Raw genomic sequence first — 26,849 nt, forward strand, 5'->3', positions numbered from 1 at the left:
GGGCCTGACGGGGTGGAGGCGGGGCCTGGCGGGCCTGGGTTGGCCCGGGCTGGGGTACGGTGGCCCGGGTGGGCGGGTAAGGGGCGGGGCCTCGCGGGGCGGAGGCGGGGCCTTGCCGGCCGGGGCGGAGCCTGGCAGACCCCGGAGGGGATGAGGCGGCCAGGCCGGGGCCTGGCGAGGCGGAGCCTGGCGAGGAGGGGCGGGGCCTGGTGGGCCGGGGCGGGGCGAGGCGGGGCCGGGGACCGGCCCTCGGGGCCGGCGCCAGCGGGCTGCTGAGGTGGCTGTCGCCCGCTCGGAGCCGCGGCTTCCCGGGTCGAGCCCCCGATGGAGGCCGAGGGCGCGGACGGCGCCCCTGGCGGGGCGGAGGCAGCGCTCAGCTGCTTCTCCTTCAACCAGGATTGCACGTAAGCCGGGCCGCCTACCCCGTCGGGAGCTGGGAGAGAAAAGTCGCGATCGGGGGTGTAGTGCAGTCGGCGACTTGGACAGCGGGCGCGGGCCTGTGCCCCGGGGACCTGGGTGGGACGGTCGGCGCGGCCCGAGCCGGTGCGGGTCCTCGAGCCGCCCCTCCTCCGGCGCGCGGCCCCTGTCCTCCTGCGGGCAGGGAGCCAGGAGGGGCCAGCCGGGAGAAGGGGGGACAGAGCCCAGGGAGGGGGCGGAAGGAGGCTGGGGAACTTGGGGGGCCGGGGAGTGACCAAAGCGGGGGTCTGGGCAGGAGGGTCGGTGGTCAAGACAAAGGAGATAGGTGCGGACGGGGAAGTTGCAAGCTGACCCAGGGCGAGATAGCTAGGGCCCAGGAAGATGGGAGTTCAGGAAAAACTTTCCCATTTGTCCTTGAGCATCTCAACGTGGCATCTGGGCAGGGCCAACGACAAGGAGGCAGCCTATCCCCGAAGCCAGTCCAGCCCGGTCCCAGCCCAGCCCAGCCTGGGCGCCTGCCTGCAGGCCGGGTTGTCAGGAACCTTCCCATTGCCCCCAGTGTGTCTTCAGGAAGCCCACTCGGCCAGATGGAACTCCTCCTGGGAGTCCAGGCTGCCCTCCCGGGGAGCATGACCTCCCCTCTGTTGCTTCTTGAGTAGATTTTGAATGTCTCGCCTTGATGTTCACATTCGGACTTTGGCTAGTGAGCTGGGGGTTGCTGGACTATGTTTGAGACATATGGAGGAGTCAGTCCCTTAGAAGCAGAGGGATTGTTTTGTGGGATTGTTAGACATCCCGGGGACCATATGGAATAACCTCTTTGGAATGTGCCACACAGCATCAGGCAGCGATGACCAGGCCCAGTCCCCCACTTCCTGCTGTACCAGTTTCTGTCGGGTTCCTCCGTGGAGTCGCCTTCAGGCAGGTGTGCTGGCCGTTTGTGCCTGGACTGTGCTAACATTGAACAGTCAGCGGTGTCATTAAGGTCGTCATGTGCCATAAGCAACCCGGGCCTTCCATGCCCTTTGTCTTCTCTTTAAAAACACCCCATGCCAAACAATATGCCTTTGTTCGAAAAAAACCGTATGTGTAATCGTGTAAGCTGGTGGCCAGACAATTTGGTTCCATGAGTGACTTTCAAGCTTTCCTTGACCACAGCCCACAATAAATACACGTTACAACATTACCCAATATCTATCTATCTATATGCACACACACAGACACATGTATAATATATATTGTTGTTTAGTTGCTCAGTGGTGTCCCCTGACCCTTTTTGACCCCATGGACCCACCAGGCTCCTCTGTCCATGGAATCACCCAGGCAAGAATACTGGAGTGGGTTGCCATCTCCTTCTCCAATATTATATATATAATATCACTGAAAAGCAATTCACAGCTGTTTACCCTTCCTATGTGCACTACCTTCTGGAATTTGTATTTCTTTTTTTTTTTATTTTTTAAGCCACTTATGACTCACTGAATTGTTTTCTCATGGTTTAAGACCAACAGTTTACAAAAATGATGGTCTAGATACCATTCTGATGTTTTGTAAGAAACATTTTGCAAGAGAGGGTGGCTGTTGAAATGCCTGGGTGTTTGCCTTCCCAATTGAACTCAGCTTAAGGAGGAGAGCAGGTTAAGGAGGAGAGTTAGTTTGCTTCTTAGCAGGAAGTGTTCTCAATTCTGCTTTGCAGCACTCTTTATTAGATGTTTTTAAGGGTGTTAATTTTTACTCTAGGCGAGTCCCAGCTTTCTATAGCAGTTGGAGAGCATGTTATTTTCAAAACCATAGGGTGCTCGGGAAGTTAATTTCCTTAGTCTCTACGGTCAGTTCTGTTTTCTTGGATGAAGGCTCTGCTGGACAGCTCTGTCTCACCTATAAATAAAACTTTTTGTCACGGTCAGTTGCTTTGAGCCTTAGAGGGTATGACATTGGATTTTAAAATAAGTCACGCACCTTACTGAATACATTTAGGAGTACCAGCTGTAAGTATAGGCCGAATTTGGGATCCAGTATTTCAAGAGAAAGGAGTAAGGACAACTAAGCTTTACTAGTCGGCTTCACTCATACTCTCATGCTCGGCCCTGTGCTAGACAATTTGGGTGTATTTTTTCTCATTTCATTTATGATATGTATTTGTCCCAAATCCAATTTTCATGAGAGGTGATGAGAAAATTATTTTTTTTTCCTGCAAAAAGGCCTTATGAATGAGATAAAGTTTTAGTCTGAATTTCTTGAGTCAGAGTTTTCTGTGACCATTGATTAACCATTTAAAATACAGCAGTGGGACTCCCCTGGTGGTCCAGCAACTAAGACTCAGTGCTCGAAATGCAGGGGGCTCAGTTCGACCCCTGCTCAGGGAACTAGATCCCGCATGCTGCAACTAAAGATCTGCCTTGCCACTGAGATCCGGCACAGCAGTGATCACAGTGCCATTGCCGTCTTTAAAACTCTTCCGGAGCAGAGCGTGGGTTTGAAAATGATTTTAAGTTGCCAGATCTTTTGATTAATATTTTAAGACTCTTAATTACAACTTTCCCCCCTTACTTGAACACTTTAGAAATGTTGGTTTGCAACTAAATGCACATACGAAAGAAAGTGAAAGTGTAGTCACTGAGTCACGACAGACTGTTTGCCACCCCATGGACTGTAGCCTGCCAGGCTGCTCTGTCCATGGAACATTCCAGGCAAGAATACTGGGGTGGGTTGCCATTCCCTAAAAAATCTTTATAAGAAGAAGCTTTAAAAACAGCGCTGGCTACAGAGTATGTATGTTTTGAAGGTTTAAGATGCTGCTGGCCAGCCTTTCCAGGTGCTGCTTGTGGTCGTTAGCGCGCTGGTTCTAGAAGCAAAGCTCCAGTTCTGAGCCCACTGCTGCCGGGGGCAAACCTCTGACCTCCCTCCTCCCCCAGGTTAGCCCCTCAGCAGAAGGAGCCGCCTTAACAGTAACTGTCATCCCAGGGAAGAACAAATGTTTGGGAAGGAAAAAAAAAACTTCCCATGAAAATCATATGACCTTCTCTTTTTCAGGCTAGTGAAACAAGAGCCTTGGGCATCCAGGCTTGTAGCAGTAAGCTGCTTACTTTAGTTTGTGCCTCCCTGTGAAGAGTGAAGCGCACCTTTTCATATAGTTATTTTAAATGAGAGAGTTGGACTCATTTTTAGGTCCACGTAGGACTGGCTCAGCACTTCAATGCGGGAGATCTGGGTTCGATCCCTGGTTCGGGAAGATCCCCTGGAGGAGGGCATGGCACCCACTCCAGTCTTCTTGCCTGGAGAGTCCCGTGGATAGAGGAGCCTGGCGGGCTACAGTCCATAGGGTCATAAGGAGTCGGAGACAACTTAGCGACTAAGTAAGTGAAAGTCACTCAGTTGTGTCCGACCCTTTGCGACCCCATGGGCTAGTCCATGGAATTCTCCAGGCCAGAATAATGGAATGGGTAGCCTTTCCCTTTTCCAGGGCATCTTCGCAACCCAGGGATCGAACCCAGGTCTCCTGCATCGCAGGCAGACTCTTTACCAGCTGAGCCACAGGGAAGCTTAGCAACTAAGCACACACATATGCGCACCCCCCCCCACACACACACACACACGAGGCTGTATGTTTCCCTGTCCCCCTGGGAGCCCAGAGGGACGGCTGTGTCTGTCCGCAGGCAGATCCGGGGTTGGACCCAGCACCACGTCACTCCCGGGCCGTCCGTGTCTTCACAGGTCCCTCGCTGTCGGAACCAAGGCCGGCTACAAGCTGTTTTCCCTGAGCTCCGTGGAACAGCTGGACCACGTCCACGGAAGCAGTAAGTGTGTGTGTGACTGTCGGAGCATCACGTCCTCCTCCCGACTCCCAGCCGGGCTCCTGAGCTCTCCATTCCCCTCCAACCCCGTGAGCTGTCACACCTACAGAGTCAGTACTTTTTCAGGTTTAAACATAAATCACTGCTTCCACTTGCTTAGGAAAAAAAACACCATAAAGCACTAGTGAGATTTGACTAGAGCTTAGGTAACATTTTTCTTTTTACATTAAGAAAGCCTTTGAAACTGTATTGTTGACACTTTTTCGTATACTTATATGCATGGTCAACAGTTTTTATAATTGCCAAAGCAAAAGATGACTTAAGGATTTTTTTTCCCCCTTTCATTGGCACTATAGAATATTGGTCACATTCATTCAGTCCTGGAAGTCACTTCTTGGTTTTAATAAAGCAATACTGCCCCAATCACAGAGTCCATATCAAAGACGTTGAAGCACTTCCAGCGAATATTAAAAACAGTCCAGCTTAGAAACGTGACTCTTGTTGTCTCAGGGAAAGTCACCATTTTTGCCAGCATCATAGTGATGAAACCCATCACGCTGGATTTCCTGGAAAGGAAGTGGCTTGGCACATGAAGTCCTGGGCTCCTAGTTTATTTGTAAGATGTCATCGTCATTATTATAACTTTTGGAGAAGATCGTGCTCTGTATCTGCCCTGTGTTGTCCCCCGTGGGGCTTCATGGAGCCCAGCAGAGGCCTGTGTGTGAAGTGTTCCCAGGAAGACACAGAGGCCCCCCCACGGGCGCTCAGGAGGCTTTCTGTTAGTATTTACCTCGCTCCTGGGTGCAGGACTGTGCTGGTCATAACACAGACGTCCAGGTTACTTTCACCAGGAAAGGGACTCAGAGAGAGTCGGGGTCCCGCAGGACGGGGCGTGGGCACAGAACCCACTGTGCTCCTGCCCCCGTCGTTGAGGTGCCTGTACCTCTTAGCAACAGGGACTTGAAGAATTCCGGAAGCAAAGACTTCCAACAGAGCTGTCACTCCTTGGAAACCGCTCACGGAGAAAGAGCAGAATGAGGGAATTCCCTGGTGATCCAGTGGTTAGGATACCCGCTCACAATGCAGGCGCTGCGGGTTCACTCCCTGGTCAGGGAACTAAGATCCCACAGGCCCCACGGCCAAAAAAATTAATAAATATGCCAAACGTACCTGTTTTTTAAAAAAGAGGGACTTCCCTGGTGATCCAGTGGTTAAGAATCCACCTTCTAATGCAGAGGATTCGGGTCAGGGAACAAAGATTCCCACAGGCCCGGGGCAACTAAGCCCATGCCCTACACCTAAGACCTCATGCAGCCAAATAAAATTCAAATTTCAAACATTTTTTTAAAAAGAGAGAATAGATTGAGATGGTCTAAACCTCCCAGATGGGGCCTCCCTGGTGGCGATGGTAAAGAATCCACCTGCCAGTGCAGGAGACACAGGTTTGACCCCTGGGTTGGGAAGATCCCCTGGAGAAGGGAATGGCTACCCGCTCCAGTATTATTGCCTGGAGAATCCTATGGACAGAGGAGCCTGGCGGCTACAGCCCACAGGGTCACAAAGAGTCAGACAGGACTGAGGGACTACCCAGCAACAACAAACCTCCCAGATACGTTCTAGAGCCAGCGGGGCCCCTGACGGGTAGGGAGGGGGTGGAGAGGAGGGGGCTCCAGCGCTGCGGCCTCGGGGGGGCTGGGAGAGCCGGCTTTGCGCTCGGATCACTGGTGTCCCCTTGCCTGTCGACCACCTAAAGGGCGTGGAGACTCGGGAAATAGTTAGAGCTTCACTGTGGGTGCAAGAGAAGGAAGTCATTGCAAATGGGTGCCAAGGGAGGCGAGCCCCCTGGAGGCCAGCAGTGGGCAGGGCCCTGAAGTCTGCACCCCCACCTCTCCCCCCAACCCGGCCTCCCCCCATCCCCGTCAGGGCCTGACGTCTGTGTCCCTCGCCCCCCCCAAACAGGGGGCTGACGTCTGCGCCCCCAGCCCTCCCCCTGCACCCCCCACCCCACCCTGGGTAGGGCCTGACCTCTGTGCCTCCCCTACACCCCTTCATGGACAGGGGGGCTGTCGTCTGTTTCCCCGGCCTGCCCCCCAGCCCTGCCTTCCCCCGCAAGTCAGGGCCTGACGTCTACGCCCCTTCCGCCCTCCCCTCGCCCCCTCCCGCCGTCCCCCCCCCCCCCCCCCGCCTCCGTGGACGGGGGCTGACGTCTGCGCCCCCCGCCCCCTCCGTGGACGGGGGCTGGCGTGCGCGCCCCCGCCCCCTCCGTGGACGGGGCTGACGTCCGCGCCCCTCCCGCCTGGCCCTTGCCCCCTCCGTGGACGGGGCTGACGTCCGCGCCCCCCGCCTGCCCCTCCGAGGACGGGGCTGACGTGCGCGCCCCCGCCCCTCCGTGGACGGGGCTGACGTGCGCGCCCCCGCCCCTCCGTGGACGGGGCTGACGTGCGCGCCCCCGCCCCCTCCGTGGACGGGGCTGACGTGCGCGCCCCCGCCCCTCCGTGGACGGGGCTGATGTGCGCGCCCCCGCCCCCAGATGACACCCCCGACGTGTACATCGTGGAGCGCCTCTTCTCCAGCAGCCTGGTGGTGGTGGTGAGCCACGCGAAGCCGCGCCAGATGAACGTGTACCACTTCAAGAAGGGCACGGAGATCTGCAACTACAGCTACTCCGGCAACATCCTGTCCATCAGGCTGAACCGGCAGGTGGGTGGGGGGCCCCGGGGCGGGGTGGGCGTCCCTCGGGGTCGCGGGAACCGAGGAGGGGCTTGAGCGCCTCTCATGACCGCAGGCACCTGCTCTGCCGGGTTTAAGCCCCAGCCCCGGGCTGAGTCTGCTGCACGCGCTCCTCCTCCGGGTGGCCAGACCTCCCCGGCCCTCCCGCCTGGAGCACTTTCTTGAACATTGGCCACAGACTGGGTGAACCCTGTCCCCCGGGTACAGGCTGGGCTCAGAAACCATCTCCTGAGCCCCTGCAGGGGCCTTAAACCAGAGGGGCACCTGTCTGCCTTGGGCCCAGATGGGGGCAGTCCTTGCAGGCTGGCGGCCATGCCCCTCTAAGTAAGTTCTTGCAGAGAAAGTGTGGCCCTTCCTGGTTAGTGCTGAAGCCTTGCGGTGACCAAGGCCTTTCCTGAGGGCCAGGTGATGAGTCCAAGGCAGGAGGACCCCTTGAAGAATGTTTCTGGCCGTGTTTTGTTAGGGGCTTCCCTAGTGGCTCAGACGGTAAAGAATCTGCCTGCACTCCAGGAGACCTGGGTTCAATCCTGGGTCAGGAAGATCCCCTGGAGGAGCGAATGGCAACCCACTCCAGTATTTTTACCTGGAGAATCCCATGGACAGAGGAGCCTGGTGGGCTGTAGTCCGAGGGGTTGCAGAGTCAGACACGACTGAGCCACCAACACTCCCACTTTCTTTGTTGGTCGGAGCCTTAGTGTTATCTCAGATGTGTAATGCACATTCTGTTACAAATTACAAGTTCCTGTTAAATAAGCATTTGGGGTATTAGTCAAGTTTCCCTTGAATTATTAGATTTTAAATCCTATACAGGGGACTTCCCTGGTGATCCAGTGATTAAGACTACACTTCCAATGCCAGGGGCACGGGTTCAATACCTGGCGGGGGAACAAGGATCTGACATGCTGCAGGAAATGCGCCTCCCCCAAAAAATAAAAATAAATAAATAAATCCTATGAGGGCAGCAACTGTACCCATTTTGCTCACTGTTGTAAGACCAGGTAGAAAAGACAGTGCCACTTAGAAAGGACAGTGCTCAGTAGAAAAATGCTCGGTGAATATCTGTCTCCCAGCTGCCTAATAAACACATAAACAAATAAACCCGTTCTTTAGATGACTAGGCAGACCTGTCTGTCCAGTTGAATATCATGTCTGACTCTTTGCAACCCCATGGACTGCAGCCCACCGGGCTCCTCTCTCTATGGAATTTTCCAGGCAAGAGTACCTCAGTGGGCTGCCATTTCCTCCTCCAGGAGATCGTCCCCACCCGGGGACTGAACCCACGTCCCCCGTGTCTCCTCTATTGGCAGGTGCATTCTTTCCCACTGAGCCACCGGGGAAGCCCATTAAACATGAAGACAAGTGAATCGGGTTTTTGTATGGTGAGGCAGACCTGTCTACTCACTTACATGGCCCCAGGACGCTGGAGGCCGTGGCCGTCCCCGAGGACACCGTTCGCCCCTTGGTACCTCAACTACTAAGTGCTCAGTTACTGGTTTTTTTCTTTTAACAAATGAGACAACGTGCTGTCTCAGGTTTCTGAAAAGGAAGTGGTTGTTTCTCTGGGCTGATCACTCTTCTGACTGACTACCCCCTGAAGTCCGGGGTGGCAGAAGATAGCCTGAGAAACGGAATATGGGAGGTTTGAGTGAGGAGTAGCAGGAGATAAAAAAGATAAACCTGGGTTCCCGGCAAGGGAGAGAAAGACAGTTTGAGGGCTTTTTTTTTTTTTTTTACGTGAAGGCTTTTAAGCACAATTCTTGGCTCCGGTGCTGTCTCTGATATCTACTGGTTGCACATTAAATTTCTTTGCAGAGCATTTTATCTTGGCATATGCTGATAGCCAGGGTATAAATCTTAAGACTGTTTAGGCAAATGTCCTGTCAAGATCAGAGCCCTTAAATGGTATCCACAGTGTTTATTTGTATAAAGTCTCACTTGCTCACTCTCCAATATTTTCATCAGCAGATGGGGCTGTTAAACTTTGCTGCCAGCCTCTCCTTAATAAAACACTCATTAACTTCAGAGCTCCCCTCCCCCACCTCCTAAAGAACACCCCATGCCTAGAACTTTGCGCTGTCGTGGCCAAGCCAACCGGACCTTGGGCCAAGCAAGGCTCTCTTCCTTTCATGTTTCTTCTGCTAAGAGATGATCTGAAACAAGTCTGGAAAGTCTTCAGGCTTTGCTTTTCTTAAAAATGTTCAGATTTGGCAGAAACAGACTCACAGACTTAGAGAACGAGCTTATGGTTGCCAGGGGGAAGGCTGGGGGGAAAGGATAGTTGGGGCGTTTGGAACGGACATACAGACACGGCTGTGTTTACAGTGGATAACAAACGTGGTCCTACTGCCGAGCACTGGCAGCCTGGACGGGAGGGGGCTTGGGGGAGGATGGACACGTGTGTGTGTGGCTGAGTCGCTTTGCTGCCCGCCTGATGCCATCACAACACTCTTTGTTAACCGACTACAAGTGAGTGTTAGTCGCTCAGTCATGGCCGACTCTTCTGTGACCCCATGGACTGTAGCCCTCCAGGCTCCTCTGTCCATGGGATTCTCCAGGCAAGAACACTGGAGTGGGTTGCCGTTCCCTCCTCCAGGGGATCTTCCCGACCCGGGGATGGAACCTGGGTCACCTGCACTGCAGGCGGATTCTTCATCACTGAGCCCCCAGGGGAACCCTACTGGTTACAAAATAAAAAAGTTTTGTTTTGTTTTTTTTAAGATTTTTTTAAAAAGGAAAGCATAAATAAAATTCCTCTTTAATCTGTGTATAGAGAAGAGCTTTTCTAACAAGAGCCAAAATCAATAAAAGACTGATAAATCTGAGAACAATGTTCAGGTTTGGGATGCCACTTTTGGCCTGGGGGGCAGCCGCAGCCTGTTCCCTGCCAGGCCGGGGTCCTGCCCTGCCCCCCGGAGGAAGTGAAAAAAGAGGCTGCTTGTCCGTTTCATCAGGTCCTCGGGGAGTGCAGCTCCTTTCTGGAAAACGGGGGAAAGTCCAAGATTTGTACAGGGAGTTAGGAGGAAAGAAAACCCCATTTTCCTCTAAATCTGGGTAGAAAGGAAGAAAATTGTGTAACTGTGATTTTTCATTTTTAGTGGCTCTTGATCCCCTAACACTAACAGAGGAAGCGTATTCTGTGGCATAAAGACAATAAACCTGATGGATCTGGGTTTGTAAACATCCACAATTCTTTGACCATCTGTTCCGAGGGACCCTCGTTGTCCAGGCGGGGAGTGACTGGATGGATGCTTCTGAGAGCAGGCGCTACAAATCATTTCCTAATTATTTAGGATAAAAGGAGTTTTCCTTCTAGAACCTAGGAAAGTAGACGCGAGCCACGGTGACTGGGAGTGGGCTGAGCTGGAGGCCAGCCCCAGGTTCCACCAAGACTGAGTGGTTAATAAGTGAAAGTCGCTCAGCCGTGTCTGACTCTCTAAGTGATGTCTGAGTCTTTTGCAACCCCACGAACTGTAGCCCTCCAGGCTCCTCTGTCCATGGGATTTTCCAGGCGAGAACACTGGAGTGGGTTGCCATGCTCGCCTCCAGGGGATTTTCCCGACCCAGGGATCGAACCCCAGTCTCCTGCCCTGGCAGGAGGGTTCTTTACCAGCAGAACCACCAGTGAAGCCCGCTGGTTAGTAAGGGAGCATAGAACACTCTAGTCAAGTCATAGGAAGTGCGGGAAAATGGCAAAGCGCTGGGTAAGTCAGGGAATGTCCGTTTTACAGAGGAACGCTAGTATGTGCCGTCAACCTGGAGACCCTGTGAGAATCTGCTTTTTCACCTCTGGGCATCCGGCACTGCGGTCGCAGAGCCTCAGCTAAAACCGAGAGAGGTGTTTCAGTGTTATTTTCCTGCTTGGTTCAAGTGGCAGTCTCCTAAGAAGTTCTGAGCAGGGAAAGTCTTACTGGAAGAGGTTTTTCTCAGGAGAGCCTGCTGCTTCTCAGAGTAATTTTAGGTCCTTCCTTCCCAAGAGTTGTCCCTGGGATGAACGGATTGGACCGGGAGCTATGGTCCGCTCTCCCAGGGTCCGTGTTAAAAACCCCTGAACCAACGTCTGCAGGCTTTGCCCCCGGGATGCTCGGCGCTCACTGGGGCGGAAGAAGCAGTGGTCTGGAGGAAGCCGAGGCTGTGGGAGTGGGGAGCAGGGGCTGCTGGAGGCGGGAGCCCCCTGGCTGAAAGCCCGTTCCCAGATGGGAAAGAATCCGCCCGCAGTGCAGGAGACACGAGTTCGATCCCGGGGTCGGGGGGAAGATCCCCTGGAGGAAGGCGTGGCAACCCACTCCCGTATTCTGGCCTGGAGAATCCCGTGGACAGAGGAGCCTGGTGGGCTACAGTCCACGGGGTCTCAGAGAGTCAGACACGACTGAGTGACTGAACATACAAATTACAAGAAAAAAAAATAGAAAGAAATCTCAATTTCTACATGAAGTTTCCCCAAATCCTGTACTTTGCGCTTCTGTCCAGAGGATGGTGATGGAAACGTGGGCACACGTCCGTATTGTAATCTATAATTGATGGCCACAATTCCTGCGCATTTAGGCTTGGAATCAAGTTAGGACGCACACCAGAGGGCGCGTTCAGAGGACCAGGTGCTTCTCCATCCCCAGTAACTGACGGTCTGTGATTTCAGAGGCTGCTGGTCTGCCTGGAGGAGTCCATTTACATTCACAACATCAAGGACATGAAGCTTCTGAAAACCATCCTGGATATTCCCGCAAACCCGACAGGTGAGCCCCGGCCTGGGATGAGGGCCCCGTGTCTCATGCCCCGGGGCTTCTTGCCAGCTGTGTTTTCCAGTTGAAAAGCCCTTCGTGGAGATATTTCGGGCAGGGCTCCCTGAGGCTCATCAGGACAGCAGCCTCCAGGTGCTAAAAGCTCCCCTGCAAGGCCGTGACCATGCCTCACTCAGGAGCCCCCAGCAGACCCTGTGAGGCGGCGGAAACCACCAATGTAAGATCAGAGGCCAGGAGTCTCCTTTGTCTGTTCCCAGCCTCTCATTGATTTTCTGCGCAAAAACCCGTGAGGTGGAAACTGGGGCTCTGGATCTGATGAATTTCGCGGGTTCAGGAGGGAGATGGGACCGCGTGGCCAACAGGCTCAGGCACACAGATTCTGAGTGTCTTGATTTGGGGAACTCGGGTACAGGACATTTCGCATCCCGCCGTCGCTTCCCGCCCAGCACCGCCGAGGCTGTGAATTTCCTTCCCTCCCTCCGTCCGTGTCCTGCCCGCCCCTCTTGTGTCAGAGGCCGCTTCCTCCAAAGGGTCTGCCCCACGGAGTCCAAGCTAATTTCCTGGCAGCACAGCAGTCTACGCCCTGAGCGGCTGAGGGTGGAAATCTCCATAAAAAAATCTGCCAGCTGCAGAATGTGGGGACACTGTTGGCCTCACAGGCTTTCGGGGAATATCGGGGGAGCAGTCTGCACCCCATGGCGGTGCGGGAAACCGGGTGGGGTGGTTGTGCTCCCCAGGGAGCACTCTTTCGAAGACAGACCGCAGGTGGGGTCTGTGCACAGAGCACCTGTGAGTCCAGAGACGACTTCTCTCTCTTTTTAAAAACTGGAAAGCGTATCCCGTTAATCAACCCAGAGGGAACTGCATTATATAAACAACCGTTGACTCACTTGACATATAATACTCTAAATACTGGGGCTTCCCTGGTGGCTCAGCGGCCAAGAGTCCTCCTGCCATTGCAGGAGACGCGGGTTCAAGCCCTGGGTCTGGCAGATCCCCTGGAGAAGGGCATGGCGACCCCCTCCAGGATTCTTGCCTGGGAAATCCCATGGACAGAGCCTGGTGGCTATAGACCACGGGGTCTCAGCTAGACACAAGTTAGCAACGAAACAGCAACGACTGTAAATACCAAGTTAAGAATGACTTAGAATCACAGGACCGCCTTCTCATTCCAGCTGATGATGCCAGCAGTTCTTGAATGAAAAGCAGGCATTTCTTCTCCAGCTGCAGAAGGCTTACAGCCAGACCATTCTGGTGGAATTACAGCTGACCATGGTCTGTGAAAATGTGTGTCAAGCCTAAAGTCCCCAAACCACATAAAAACCCAACTCTTTATATATATATATATATATATATATATATATTTTTTTTTTTTTTTTAAAGATCAAAAGGAAATATACTCAAATATTGAGCACGGTGAAAAGCCTCTGGGTTGTAGAATTGTGTGTGCTTTCTTTTCTCTTCCTTTATAATTTCTAGGCTCTACAAATTTTTTTATGCTATCCCTTTTATCTTGTAAAATAATATCAAAGAAAAGGCACATTTCCCTTCCTACCAAAGGTTTCATGGCGTACCTGTGGCAGAAATGGAAGCCTAGGAGAACAGGAATCCCTAAACCTATGGCAACATCCAGTTTCTGAGAACTGGACCACACACAACCAAAGGGGCTTCCATTCAGCGTTTACAGGGACCTTCGTGAAGTCTGCGGGGGTCAGCGTGCAGGCTCCTGGGCTAAGTTCAGGTGGGCTGGCCGAGGTGCAGGCCAGAGGCAGGTAGGTCGGTTCGTGGTCACCCAGGGTTACCCACCCTCACCACCATCCTTGGCCCCTTCTTGTCAGAATCCAGCATTTGCTCCCCCTCCATGAGGTGCTACAGAAAGTTACATGTTAGCTGAAGAAGTTCAAGCTTCCTTCCTTTCTGGGAAGCTTACATTTTTATATAAGACTCTGAAGGTCACCTCACACCTACCAGAATGGCTCTTATCAAAAAGACGAGATAACAGGTGTTGGCGAGGGTGTGGAGAAGAGGGAGGCCTCTTGCACTGTTGGTGGGAGTGCAAATTTGTGCAGCCACTGTGAAGAAGAGTACGGCGCTTCCTCTAAAATCTAAAACCAGAGCTACCTTATGGCTAAGTAATCCCATGTCTGGTTATCTATCCACAGAAAATGGAAACACTACCTCAAAAGGCTATCTGCAGGGGTATGTTCATAGCAGCGTTATTGACAACAGCCAAGACGTGGGAGCACCTCCGCGTCCATTGGTGGATGAACACATAAAGCGGTGTGGGACATGGAGACAATGGACCTAAGCAGCCATGAAAAAGAACGAGGTCTTGCCAGTGAGGTGACATGGATGGACCTTGAGGGCATCCTGCTAAGTGAATTCAGTCAGGCAGAAGAAGGCTAACACCATAAGATCTCACCTATGTGCAGCCTTTTCCAACAAAACACACACACTCATAGACACACTCACAGACACAGGCTTGTGATTGCCAGGGCTTGGGAAAGGGGGATGTAAGTGGTTGAACAGGGTCAAAAGCTACTACCTTTCAGTTAAAAAGAAATAAATCATGGGAGTATATTCTTCAAGGTGGAAACTATAGTTCATAATACTGCACTGCATGTTTAAAAGTTACTAAGAGAATAGACCTTCAAAGTTCTCATCACAGAAAAAAAATGTTTGTAACTGTGTGTGGTGAAGGATGTTGACTGGACTTACCACGGTGATGATTTTGTAATATATACAAACATCAGATCATCGTGTGGGACTCCTGAAACATGTGATGTTCTGTGTCCATTACATCTCAGTTAAAAAGGGAAACAGACTCTGAAGGGTCTGTCCAAGCCTTTCTGCTCAGAGGCCTCCCAGCCATCCCCGCCAGAGATGGGCCTCGATATTTTGAGTGGAGGAAGTAGGTTAATGAGAACTGGGGTTCTTGAAACAGTAAAGCTAGAAAAAAGGCTGGATCCCCACAGCTCCCTGCCTCGCTCACTTCAGGGGTGGGAATCAAGCCTGCAAAGGGCAGGGATAACCCAGCCCGAGTTACATGGTGGACAGCAGACCAGGTCTTGAACCCACATCTGCTGCCTCTCTCAGCCAGACGTTCCCAAAACAGCTTCCCAACAGCTTCACTGAGATATAATTCACATGCCACACCATTCACCCATTTAAAGCATACAGTTCAGTAGCTTTCATATTCAGAGAACTGTAACCGTCACTGCCGTCAGCTTTAGAATATTCTCATCAGTCCCCTCCAGAACCCATTAACTCGTAGCCATCACCCCCTTGCCCCCGGTCCTAGGCACCCCTAACCATCTTTCTGTCTCCATAGATGTATCTATTTCTGGCCATTCCCTGTAAGCGGAATTCAGTGCAGTCATACAGTACCTGGTCTTAGTGAACAGGCTTCTTGCACTCAGCGCAGTATCTCCTGGGCTCATCCACGCTGTGCGCATCGGGGCTTCATTTCTTGTCACTGTCTGATACTATTTTATTGTAAGAAGATCCCACGTCCTATCTGTTCGTTGATCGGTTGATAGACATTTGGACTGCTTCCCCATTTTGACTATGATGAATCACGTTGCTGTGAACATTCGTGTGTAAGTTTTGATGAGGGTGTACATTTTAATTTCTCTTGACTGGAAGTTGGGGGTTGTTTAATCATTCTATGTTAACCTTTTGAGGAACTGCCAGGCTGTTTTCCAAAGCCTCACTCTGTGCCATGTTACGTTCCCAGCAGCAGTGTACGAGGGTTCCAATTACCTGTCTTTTTGATTAGAGGCGTCCTAGTGGGTGTAAAGTGGCATCTCATCGTGGTTTTGATTAACACTGCTTTTTTTCTTTTTTAACCCATGTGGTCAGAACCCTTCAGCAGTTACCAGCTGCATTTGTAAGATCATAACTCTTTTCTCTGGTTTGTTGCTCAGGCCCCAGTTCAACCATAGCATCTTCCCTGCTAAGGGCCCCTCTGGGAGGGCACCCACCAGGCCGGCCACCGGTCTCACTGTCTGCCCTCCCCATTTCCGCGAGGCCAGAACACCTTCTTCCTGCTTAGGCTAGCTGTTATGGAAATTGCATTTTGATTGCAAATTCCCCACATAACATGGAGCATTGGGGTTCTCAGAGCAAAACTGGGAAGGTGTGGGTGGTCTCTTCTAAGGCCGGAGGGGCCCTGTCCAGACAGGCGGGTTGCAGGGAGCTTTGGGAGAGGGCACCAGGTCAGTCCATCCCTCCCACGGCCACGGGGCAGGTGACAAGGACACAGCGCTGGCCGAGTCCCCGACAAAGCCGGAGGAGGGCAGGACCTTGGTTCCCATTCTTGACGTTTGCTTTCTTTTTTTTTTAAACTTATGCTCTTCTGCCCAGCAGATTAGGGTCAGGTCCATTTTAGCCTAATCTAAAGTTTCTCTTATGCTTTTATAAGAAACCCACTTAACAGGCTCACGTGTAACAAAGAATCAGCAGGCTTTTTTATTTAAAAAGATGTCTCTCTTGTCTGATCTCCAGGTGCCTGTTCTGGTGTTGCTTTTGGTTCTGGGGATTCTCTGAATTCACTTCTGTCACAAACACCTGTGTTCATCGAAACCAAAGTTGTGAAAATCCTTTACTTAAATGTTCTTTAAAGGTTCCTAGTAGGAACCTTTATTTCACTTGGGAGCTTACGGCCCAGAGGCTGAGTTGGAAGCGAGGCAGATGTCATGTCAGGGCCCTGGGGCACAATTCAGAGAAGAGCAGGGAAGGCATTCTGCCTTCCGATCCCTCAGCTGTGCGTGGACATGGTCGGTGTCCGGTCAGCAGGTCTCCCCTGGGAGCTCAGTTCACGGGCCCTTTGATGGGAAGTCACTACGTGTCCGGGTCTGCGGGGCGGCGCCTCGCTCGCCAGCAGGCGGCGCTGCGGCCCTGCCGCTTGCGGACAGCTCCCCGCGGTGCCCGCCCGGCCCCCGCGGACCCAGCCGCTTACCGGGCGACTCCCAGCCCGGCCCCGGCGGACCCCGCTCTCCGCCCGACCCCCCGCCCAGCCCCCTCCCGGCCCCACGGACCCAGCTGCTCACGGGGCTGCTCTCCCTGCCCGCCCCCGCCCAGGTCCCCGCCCGGCCCCCACGGAACCAGCCGCTCACTGGGCTCCCTCCTCCAGGTCTGTGCGCGCTCTCCATCAACCATTCCAATTCCTACGTGGCCTATCCCGGGAGCCTGACCACAGGCGAGATTGTGCTCTACGATGGACACTCCCTGGTAAGTCGGCGTGGCCGCGCGGTCAGCTCCGCGTGAGCCCTGGGTGTGGACGGACGGTCACGCGCTCTGCCTCCGCCTCCGTTGCCATGCGTCCACGTCGCCACGAGGCAGACAGATCGGAGGGAAGCGTGTCCTGCGGGCCGCGGTGCGGCCTGCGACGCCAGCGCCTGTGCTGCCCCTGCCCGCCGAGCTCCACGGAGCCCGGCCTCAGACGGCTGGTCACCGTCTCCCCGAGGGCAGGAGACGGGACAGAAACGCAGCCGCAGTGAAGCGGAACCTAGACCCAAACAGCCGGGCTGGGCGACAGGGAGCCCAGCAAAGGGGGTAGGGCGTCTCGGAAGGGAGGAGGAGGGACGGGAGGTGGACGGCACCCCCGCACCCTGGCATCGACCCCACCGTCCCTGTTGCCAACAGAAGGCTGTCTGCACCATCGCTGCCCACGAGGGCACGCTGGCCGCCATCGCCTTCAACTCTTCGGGCTCCAGGCTGGCCAGCGCCTCCGAGAAGGTGAGTGCTGCCCACAGCCGTGTCCTCGGGGGCCCCCCCTCTGCCAGGGGTGCGCAGGGTCCTGGGCGCCAAGGAGCTGCTGGAACTCACTTCAGAGGGAGGCCCTCGGCCCCTGCCTGTGCCACCTCATCTGTCATCTCCGCAGACCCAGGGCTGCTGCGTGTAGGACGTGAGCCGCTCTGCCCAGAGCCTCGTGGTCTGACCAAGAACCGGTGTGCTGGTTGTCACAGACAGATCAGGGTTCTGGGAAGCCAGAGCCGACGGATGGAGCATGCCAGCGCCTTGGGCTTGGCTGGGGAGGGACCGGGAGACAGAGGGTGCTCAACTCACCTTCCAAGAACAGCTTACACAGCACGTAGACAGCCCTCCATGTTTCCTCTCCGGGGTCAGATGCTGCAGACCGATCCAGCAAGCTCCCTTCCAAAGGGGCAGGTCTGCAGGAAGAAATGCCCACCCGCTCTCTCTTCCAGGGCACGGTCATCCGGGTGTTCTCCGTTCCCGACGGGCAGAAGCTCTACGAGTTCCGGAGAGGGGTGAAAAGGTCTGTGTTCACCGTGTGTGTCTGCGTGTGCTCAGCGGCTTCAGGCGTGTCCGACTCTGCGACCCCGTGGACTGTAGCTTGCCAGGCGCCTCTGTCCATGGCATTCTCCAGGCAACGATACTGGAGTGGGTTGCCATGCCCTCCTCCAGGGGATCTTCCCAACCCAGGGATCGAACCTGAGTCTTACGTCTCCTGCATTGGCAGGCGGGTTCTTTACCACTAGCGCCACCAGGGAAGCCCTAAAAACCAGTGTGCTGCTGCCGCTGCTAAGTCGCTTCAGTCGTGTCCGACCCTGTGCGACCCAGTAGATGGCAGCCCACCAGGCTCCACCATCCCTGGGAGTCTCCAGGCAAGAACACTGGAGTGGGTTGCCATTTCCTTCTCCAAAAAACCAGTGTAGATGCCTGAATTTTAAAATATGCCTCATTGTTAAACAATGCTGACCATCACTGAGCCTTCAGAGAGTCAATCCTTTTAAAATTTTCACAGCAAAGATCACTGTTGACAGATCACCATGGTAAATAGAATAATAATGAAAAAGCTTAAAATATGTTAAGAATGACCAAAACGTGACCCAGAGACACAGCGAGCACATGCTGTGGGGAAGACGGCCCCGGAGGACGAGCTCCACGCAGGGTCCCACGAGCCCCAGTTTGTAAAAGTTGCAGTGTCTGCAGCCATCACGAAGTGAAGCCCAACGCAACGAGGTCTGCATGTGCCCAGACCCTCCGGGATATGTTTAGGTGTCTGTTTTCTCATGAAGCTGATTTCCAGCCAGGAGGCCGCTCCCCTCGCCCGTGCTTGGGCTCACCCTCCCCCTGTGGCTGTGTCTCCAGGTACGTGACCATCAGCTCCCTGGCTTTCAGCATGGACTCGCAATTCCTCTGCGCCTCCAGCAACACGGAGACCGTGCACATCTTCAAGCTAGAGCATCTTGCCAACAGGTAGGACTGGAAACACTCGGGGGACTAGAGCGGGGCCCATCTGCGGGCCGAGCATCGGGCTCCTCCCATCAGGCCAGCAGCGGTGTTAAACCAGAGATAAAGGGCACAGTAAATGGGATGTGCTTGCGTGCATGCTGCTAAGTTGCTCAGTCGTGTCCGGCTCTTTGCAACCCCGTGGACTGTAGCCCAGCAGGGTCCTCTGTCCATGGGACTCTCCAGGCCAGAATCCTGGCATGGGTTGCCACGCCCTCCTCCAGGGCATCTTCCCGACCCAGGGATCAAACCCACACTAGTGCCCCCTGGGCTTGAATCATCCCCAAACCATCCCCTCACCCTTAGTCCGTGGAAGAACTGTCTTCCACGAATCCAGGCCCTGGTGCCCAAACATCCGGGGACCGCTGGACGAGAGGAGTGGGGTCCTGGTCTGACCAGCGCCCCTGACTTCTCTGCTAAGGCCACGAGCCTGTGTTACTCGCTGTCTCCACCAACGTGGTGAGTGTGTCAGCGGCAGACTCGGGGTGATCCCCGGGGGTCGGGGGCTGCCCTCCTGAGCCCGTAGCCCCGCTCCCGTGAGCAGGAGACCGCAGGCGGGCGAGCTGTTGTGACTGGACTCCCGTGTCCTCGTCTGCAGACCCTGACGTAACAACGATCGTGTGTGCCTCTGAAGTCTCCAGCAGGTTCCCTGTAGTGTGGCGCTGGGCTCAGAGGGAAACCAACTAAGTGTTTGCCAGTCTCGCTGTCAATACCGCGCTGCTCAGGCCAGCCTCGTGCCAGAGCCTTGCGCGCCGACCTGCTTCGCCGCCCCTGCTGCGCTTTTAAAACTGAGGCTGTGTGGCCGCTCTGCCACCCGCGCCGACTTCCCCACAGCGTCTGCTGGCTTCTGTCTCTGGGTCACATTTTGGTCGTCCTGAGCGTATTTCAAATTTTGGCGTTTGTCATGGTGATCTGTCATCAGGGACCTTTGGTGCGAGGACTGCAAAAGGATTTATGACTCGCTGGAGGCTCAGGTGATGGTCAGCATCCTGTAGCCATAAGGCTGCTTTCAGTGAAGGCACGGATGCTGTTTTTAGACTTCACGCCAGTGCACACTTACCAGGCTGCAAAATAGTGTGAGCATCACCATTACACAAACGGCAAAAACAAAACACGCGTGTGACACGCTGCGTTGCCAGGACTGGATCTGAGCCCGCAGTAGCTCCAGGGTCTGCCTGAGCGGTTCCGCTCCTGCACCTAGCGCCTGCCAGGGCCTCCAGCCCCCAAGGCTGACCCTGGGCGGGGAGGACGGGCGGGAGGGACAGAGCCTGTGCGTGCGTGTCCCTGTCACAGACGTCAGGGCGCAGAGCAGCACGCTGGCGTCCCCCCGTGCAGCGGCCAGGGCGTCTGAACTGTGTTTCTCTGGCCGTGCTGGGGCTCGGTGGTGGCACATGGACTCCTCTCTAGCAGCTTCTGGGCTCCCTGCCTCCTCCACCAGGGCGCTGAGTCCCGGTGCGCGTGTATCTGCACCCGACGTGTCCTCCCACCCCCACCTCCCGATTCTGAGTCAGACCTGCCTGGGGGCCCAGCCTGGGGAACCCCCAAAGCCCCCTGCTCACTGCAGCCCCAGAGACCCCTTTATGAGCGAGCACCTGCCCGTGCGCCAGCCCCGAGAGGTGTGGCTGCTTCAGTGCTGCGAGCAGGCGGCCGGAAGGCCCCGCCTCCCGCGGAGGAGCACCCCCTGGCCTGCTCCCCGCGGCTCCCTGGCTGGGCGCCCCCACGGCTGGGCGTCCCCACGAACACGCTTACGTCTTCTCTCCACACCTCTGTGCTGCGTCCCCCCGTCCGTCCCGCGTCCCCCTTGTCTATCGCACGTCCCCTCTCTCTGTCCGCGTCTCCCTCGCCCCCCCCCCCCCCGTCCCTCCCGCAACCTCAGCAGGTCGCCCCGGGCGTGCGTCTGTCCCGCCGGCGCAGGCAGGTGTGAGTCCAGTCCACTGGCAGCTCACGGCGGAGCCGGCCCGTCCCCCACCCTCCCGTCTGGCCGAGACCCCGGGATGGGGCGCAGGTGGCGGCTGCAGGGGGCGCAGCAGGCCCCGTGGACACCCCCACCTGTGAGCATCCTGGCGCCCAACCAGATGGCTCGGGGCCGTAACCCGACACCGCGCAGGCCTCTCGCCTGGGGGTATGCTGCCCACGTAGTCTGGCCTCGAGGTCTGACTCTGAGATCGGCCTGTTCTTTTCTGGGCGAGCCCAGAACAGGCCTGGGTTTGTGTTACAGTGGCCAGGGACTGATTCCATCTCCCTCTCCCCGGCCCCCTCCCAGCAGCCTAGAATCAGACCCATCCTTCACCTCCTGAATGGAGAGAGGCCGCCGCGCCCGAGCCTTTCAGCGGCCGTGCAAGGGCTCCTCCCCAGAACACATGAGGCCTCGTGCCCTGGGGCACGGCCGGAAGGGCATGTCCCCAGCCACCTGGGCAGGACGTCACAGCAAGGCACGGGCCCTTCCCCGTGCGGAGGCCGCGGGTGTTGGACGGCCGCCGGGTGGGGATCGCTCTCACCCTCGCTCGCCTTGTTCCCCAGCCGACCCGAGGAGCCCTCGACCTGGACCGGCTACGTGGGGAAGATGTTCCTGGCTGCATCCAACTACCTCCCCACCCAGGTGTCCGACATGATGAACCAGGACAGGGCCTTCGCCACCGGGCGTCTGGGCTTCTCCGGCCACAGGAACATCTGCACCCTCGCCACGTATGCCCCCCCCCCCCGCCCCAACGCCAGGCAGAAACCTCACTGATGTATTTCCCAAAGTGCGGGATGCACCAAACGTGCAAACGTGTTTAAGGAAAAGCAGAGAGAAGGGAGCCAGGAGGGTCAAGTAAAGGCAGACCCGCCCCCCCAGCACCCCTACCTCACCATCCAACCCCCCACACCGTCAGCCAGTTTCCGTCTGGTTGGACTCTTCTCCTTAAGGCAGCTGCAAGCAGGCACCGAAGTTTCAACCTCCTCATTCCAGTGATACTGTCTTGAAGACAGTTCCCGTTTTTACAGAATTATGTAAAAGGGCTCTAGTTCCAAAGTCTAGGTCCAGACACCTGTGGGGTGGACAGATGTCTTATCTAAGACCTTTAAGCGTGCCTGTTAAAGCTGAATGTTGGAAAGATTTCTGTAAAACTAGCCCACGACGCTGGGGGCCAGTTTCCCGCAGTTTCCTTCACTGTTAAAGGCAGAGGCGGGTCCCACTCGGCCTTCTGTGCAGGGTTTACCCACGACCTTTTGTCTCATCCACACAATCACACTCAAAGACAAGGAACCGTCCTCAAGGGAGATCAGTAGGACAGGCGGCAAGGACATCACCAGAAACCAAGGCTGCGGGCCGGCAGGCCTCGGGCGTTTCGAGGGCAGGACTGGGTGCTGGGGGGGCCGGGGGCAGGGCTCAACCCCTGGAAACAGGTCTGAGCCCACACACGTCCGTGGGCACCGCAGCGAGCGTCTTCTCGGCCCACAGGATCCAGAAGCTGCCGCGGCTCCTGGTCGCGTCGTCCAGTGGGCACCTTTATGTCTACAACCTGGACCCTCAGGACGGAGGAGACTGTGTCCTAATCAAGACCCACAGGTGAAGAGGCCAGTTTTCAGAAAGCCGGGCTTTCGGGACTCACTGTCTGCGTCCCCTGAGCCCAGGGCAGGGACGAGCCTCCTGCTCTGGTTGGCGGGCTGGGGTGTGGGGGGTGGTGCAGGGGGCCCTGGGTGCAGGGCCACGGGGGTGGAGGGGTGCGGGGGGCCCTGGGTGCGAGGGGAGGCACCTGGGGTGAGGGGGTGGCACCCGAGTGCAGGGTGCTGGGGGCCCGGAGTGCGGGGGGCAGCGGGGGCCCCAGGGTGCGGGGGTCCTGGGGTGCGCGGGGAGGGGCACCCGGGGTGCGAGGGGGGCGGGGGTACGGGGACACAGGGCGCCGGGCTCTCCTTGCCAGCCCCTCTTTCCCCGGGGTCCCTGGGACGTGTTTGCTAAACTGAATGGAGACGCTCTCCTGAGGTCTGCGGGCAGGACGCCCCTCGCCTGGGCCCTCTGGGGAGCCGGCCTGCACGTCCCCGCCCGGTGCGCACAGGTGGGGGCAGGTTCTGGAGCCAGGAATGGGATGTTCGCGACTGACCCGGCCGTCGGAGGGCGTGCTGGTCTGGGGACCCCATGGGGGGCTGCGCCTGAACCCAGGGCCAGGCCCGGCCTCCCCGGCTCTTCCTCGGGAGGTGTCCTGGGCAGGAGGTGACCGCTCGTCTCTCCCTGCCCCCTCCATCGCTGCCCGTAGCTTGCTGGGCTCAGGAACCAGCGAGGAGAATAAAGAAAACGACCTCAGACCGCCCTTACCTCAGTCTTACGCCGCGACGGTAGCCAGGCCGAGTGCGTCCGCAGCCTCCACCGTCCCAGGTGAGCGGCCCGCGGGGGCCTGGGTGAGCACCGTGCCAGGCGAGGCGCGGCCCCGGACCGAGGCCTGAGATCAGCCCCCCAGCGTCTCTCACTCCTCACTGCTACTCTGCAGGTTACTCCGAGGACGGCGGGGCGCTCCGCGGCGAGGTCATTCCCGAACACGAGTTTGCCACGGGACCGGTGTGCCTGGACGACGAGAACGAGTTCCCTCCTGTGAGCACAGGCCGCCCCTAGAGCGCGGTCCCTGCGCCTGGACGGGCCCTCCCCTCTGCCGCGGCGGAGCCTCTGCCCCGTCGTCTGGGCCGCACCACCTAATCCTGCCCGGACACCCGGGAGGCCAGTGGGGTTTAGCCTGCGATGGGCCTCCGCGCCCAGACCAGCCCACCCGCGTGTTAGGGCGGCACGTTCTCACCCAGGGGGTCTCTAGGCTTCCGGGTTCAGAGACCCAGGCCGCAGTTCCGCTTCTTTAGCTGTGTCTTCGCTGCTCAAGACCCCTTTAATTTATGTGTCAGTGGGGACCTCCCCCACCCCGGGCCCCTCCAGTCTGGCCACCCCGCGATCCTGCTTCAGCCCTGCCGGCAGCGAGGGCCCAAGGCTGGGCTGGGCGCTGGGCATGGCTCCTTCTCACACCCTGGGGTGAGGAGAAGCTTGTCCCCTGGTTCTGATCCTCCAAGCTTCCGTTCGGGGCAGCAGAGACCCCGCTCTTGTGAGCTTTAGTTAGAGAGCAGCCTGGACAGTCACCTTGGAATCATCTCAAGATGGAAGCAATGTTTAGGCCTAAACGTGGGGGCTTCCTGACTGTCCCTCCTGGAGGCAGAGGGAGAGAGCGATTGGGGCACAGGTCTTGGGGTACGGTGTTTCCTCTCGGTGGTGATTTCGTGTCCGTTGGATTCTGTTCACAAAAGGATGGAGTCTGGGTCTGGCTTCTCTCTTGCCAAATCTGTAGGACAGTCTGGTAAGCAGAGGAAAGAAAGGGAGGGAGGTTCCCTGGTGGTCCAGTGGTTAAGACTCCACGCTTTTCATGCAGGGGTGCAGGGATGATTCCTGGTCAAGGAATTAAGACCTCATATGCCTTGTTACGGCCAAAAAAACCAAAAAGCTGCCATGGGCCCTTCATGCAGGGGCAGAAAGGCCACATTCGTCATTTCCCAAAAGGCTCCACAGGGTGCTGCGTGAGACGAACATTTCTGGCTTTTTATAGATCGTCACACACAGTGCCAGCAAGTGAAGTTGACATTTCAGGGGTGGAAAGCAGTCATCGTTAAAACTGTGCATTTAAAAGTATTTGTTGGCTCAACACCTCCCAATGGGGCAGTTGTTTTGCTTTGGGAGGGTCTCTCGCCCCTCCTCACTACAGAGGGAGCTTTTCTGTCCCCCAAAACTTGGCATCTGGGTCCTGACGTTGCATCATCGGGACCCAGAGCAGGTCAGATGCAGTGGATTATGGGACCTTCCTATCCGTCATCAGATCCCACTTCAGCAGTTGTAAAAGTCTGGGGCTGCTCTAAAAGATGATTGGATTGTGAGACTCTCAGCTGTAATCAGAGAAACCTCTTATATTTACAGAACCGGGTTACCTTGGGTATTGGCATTTAGAGGTGATCTCTTGCCAAAGAAAACCTGTATCAAATTAAAGGTACCCCATGTTATTTGGTGTACCTGTTATTTGATACATCATTTGGAGTAAAAAAAAAAAACTGGAGATGCTTAAGAACTAGCGATAAAATGGGATGCCTGTCTGCTTAGGCAATGCCAGGGAGCCTGGGAGGAGCCTGTCGTCCCATCTCCTGCGTCAGGTCCAGATGAGTGGAAGCTGCTTTAAATTGCGTCAGGGCTTCTTATTTATACATGAGTGCAGTGTCCGTCACCGAGAGAGGCCCCCTGGAATCCTCGTCAGGCCCTGGTGATCCTGAAGCAGCCCCTGAAACTGTGCAGAGATGCCGGGAGGGCTGGGGGGGGGGGGGCCATCGGACCCCAGCCCCGCCCTGAGGCGGCAGGCACAGTGACGGGTAATGCGCGTGGGCTTCTCCGTCTTGGCCACGAGGGTCAGAGGCCTGGGATGTTATCACGAGAGGGACTGTCTCAGTCATGCCCTCACTGGCTGTGATCATCCCCGGAGAGTCTAGACATTCCTCTCTCTGCCTGTCCTGAAGTGCCAGGCCCATTACAAACACGGGCCCAGAAGTCTCATCTCTACCCACATTCCTAAAGGCACTCCAGGATCCTGACGAATCTTGGGGTCTCAGCAGCTCATAGACAGGAGCAGAGGTTTGCCCGGATAATCCCAAGGGGTCCCTGTGTCGTCACTGCTGATCTGGAGTGGGAACCATCCGTCTTCCCTCCTTGGGATTTTCTTTGCTCCGAGCACAGTGAGAGAAAAGAGGACTGATCATTTCTGGTCCCTGGAAAGATGCTGTATTCGGGAAAGATGCTGTATTCGGGAAGGGAGCAGCTTTGGGTCAGTAACAAGTCGACCTTGGCAAGTCTGCATATTTTCTGACATTCGTCTTACTCTTGAGAGTAGGAGTGAAGGAACTGGGACCAAGGGTGTTTATTGACTTTTTCACAGTGACTTAGCAGTCTGTGTTTACAAGTAAGATGAGCCTTTAAAGAAAATACACATATACATATCAATATGCATGTATATTTTGGGCTTCCCTGGTGGCTCAGACGGTAAAAAAAAAAAAAAATCAGCTTACAGTGCAGGAGACCTGGTTCGATCCCTGGGTTGGAAAGAGCCCCTGGAGGAGGAAGTGGCAACCTACTTTAGTATTCCTTCCTGGAGAATCCCATGGACAGAGGAGCCTGTTGGGCTACAGTCTGTGGGGTCACAGAGAGGCAGAGACAACCGAACACGCACACACTCGCGAACATACACATACATATTTTACAAATAGTATTTTCTGCACCTAAAGAAGACAGGTGACCCCTGTGGCCACACGCAAGGGTCGGTCTGTGGACTGACGGATGGATGGGGAACCTCCGCCGGCCCCGCGTGGACACTGACTCGCCGGCATGCCGCCCCCCGCCGGCCTGCCCAGAAAGGGTAAGGCCGCTCTGTTTTGATTTCGGCAGATCACCTCGTGCCGTGGAGATCAGCAGGACAAGGCTGCGCCGTCCTGACGGGCAGCAGGACCGCCCCGTCAGGAGGTTCTGGAGCAAACGAGGAAGGTGGACGAAAGGCAGGCGGCTGAGTGAGCAGCACGGGGGTCAGAACCCCCGGGGACGCGGTTCTCCCCGGGCGAGCTCCTCTCAGCTGGCAGGCGCCGGGGCCGGCGTGCACCCACGTCCTGCCCTGGAAAGCGTGTCCCAGCCGCGGCGTCCGCGTGAACAAACCGTATCCATCGACAACCCGAATTTTACATTAACAAGGGCATCCTTTTGAACATGTATGCTGTGTATAAAATGTACCTATAGGAACACCTCTCGGAACTGTATTCCTTGTATGTGACTCAGAGAGGCTGTTGTGGCCAGGCAAAAGATGTTTGCAGTGATCAGAATAAATCATTTATGACCTTTCAGTCCCATTTAGGACACTAATAATAAAATCATGGCAATACA

The 26,849-nt window shown here is 55.8% G+C and overlaps 1 protein-coding gene across 1 annotated transcript; it reads left to right on the forward strand.

Annotated features, from left to right (window-relative positions):
- The first annotated feature begins 227 nt into the window (after positions 1–227).
- On the forward strand, positions 228–26,849 carry WIPI1 (WD repeat domain, phosphoinositide interacting 1). Its single transcript, XM_043905729.1, has 13 exons — positions 228–404; positions 4,132–4,214; positions 6,742–6,911; positions 11,575–11,671; positions 16,812–16,909; positions 17,324–17,416; positions 17,887–17,957; positions 18,794–18,901; positions 21,455–21,619; positions 22,377–22,484; positions 23,170–23,288; positions 23,401–23,501; positions 26,364–26,849. Exons 1-13 carry the CDS (start codon positions 325–327, stop codon positions 26,409–26,411), a joined length of 1,341 nt encoding a protein of 446 aa, XP_043761664.1. The 5' UTR covers positions 228–324; the 3' UTR covers positions 26,412–26,849.

This window comes from Cervus elaphus, chromosome 5, assembly GCF_910594005.1.
Source record: "Cervus elaphus chromosome 5, mCerEla1.1, whole genome shotgun sequence".
NCBI classification, from domain to species: domain Eukaryota; kingdom Metazoa; phylum Chordata; class Mammalia; order Artiodactyla; family Cervidae; genus Cervus; species Cervus elaphus.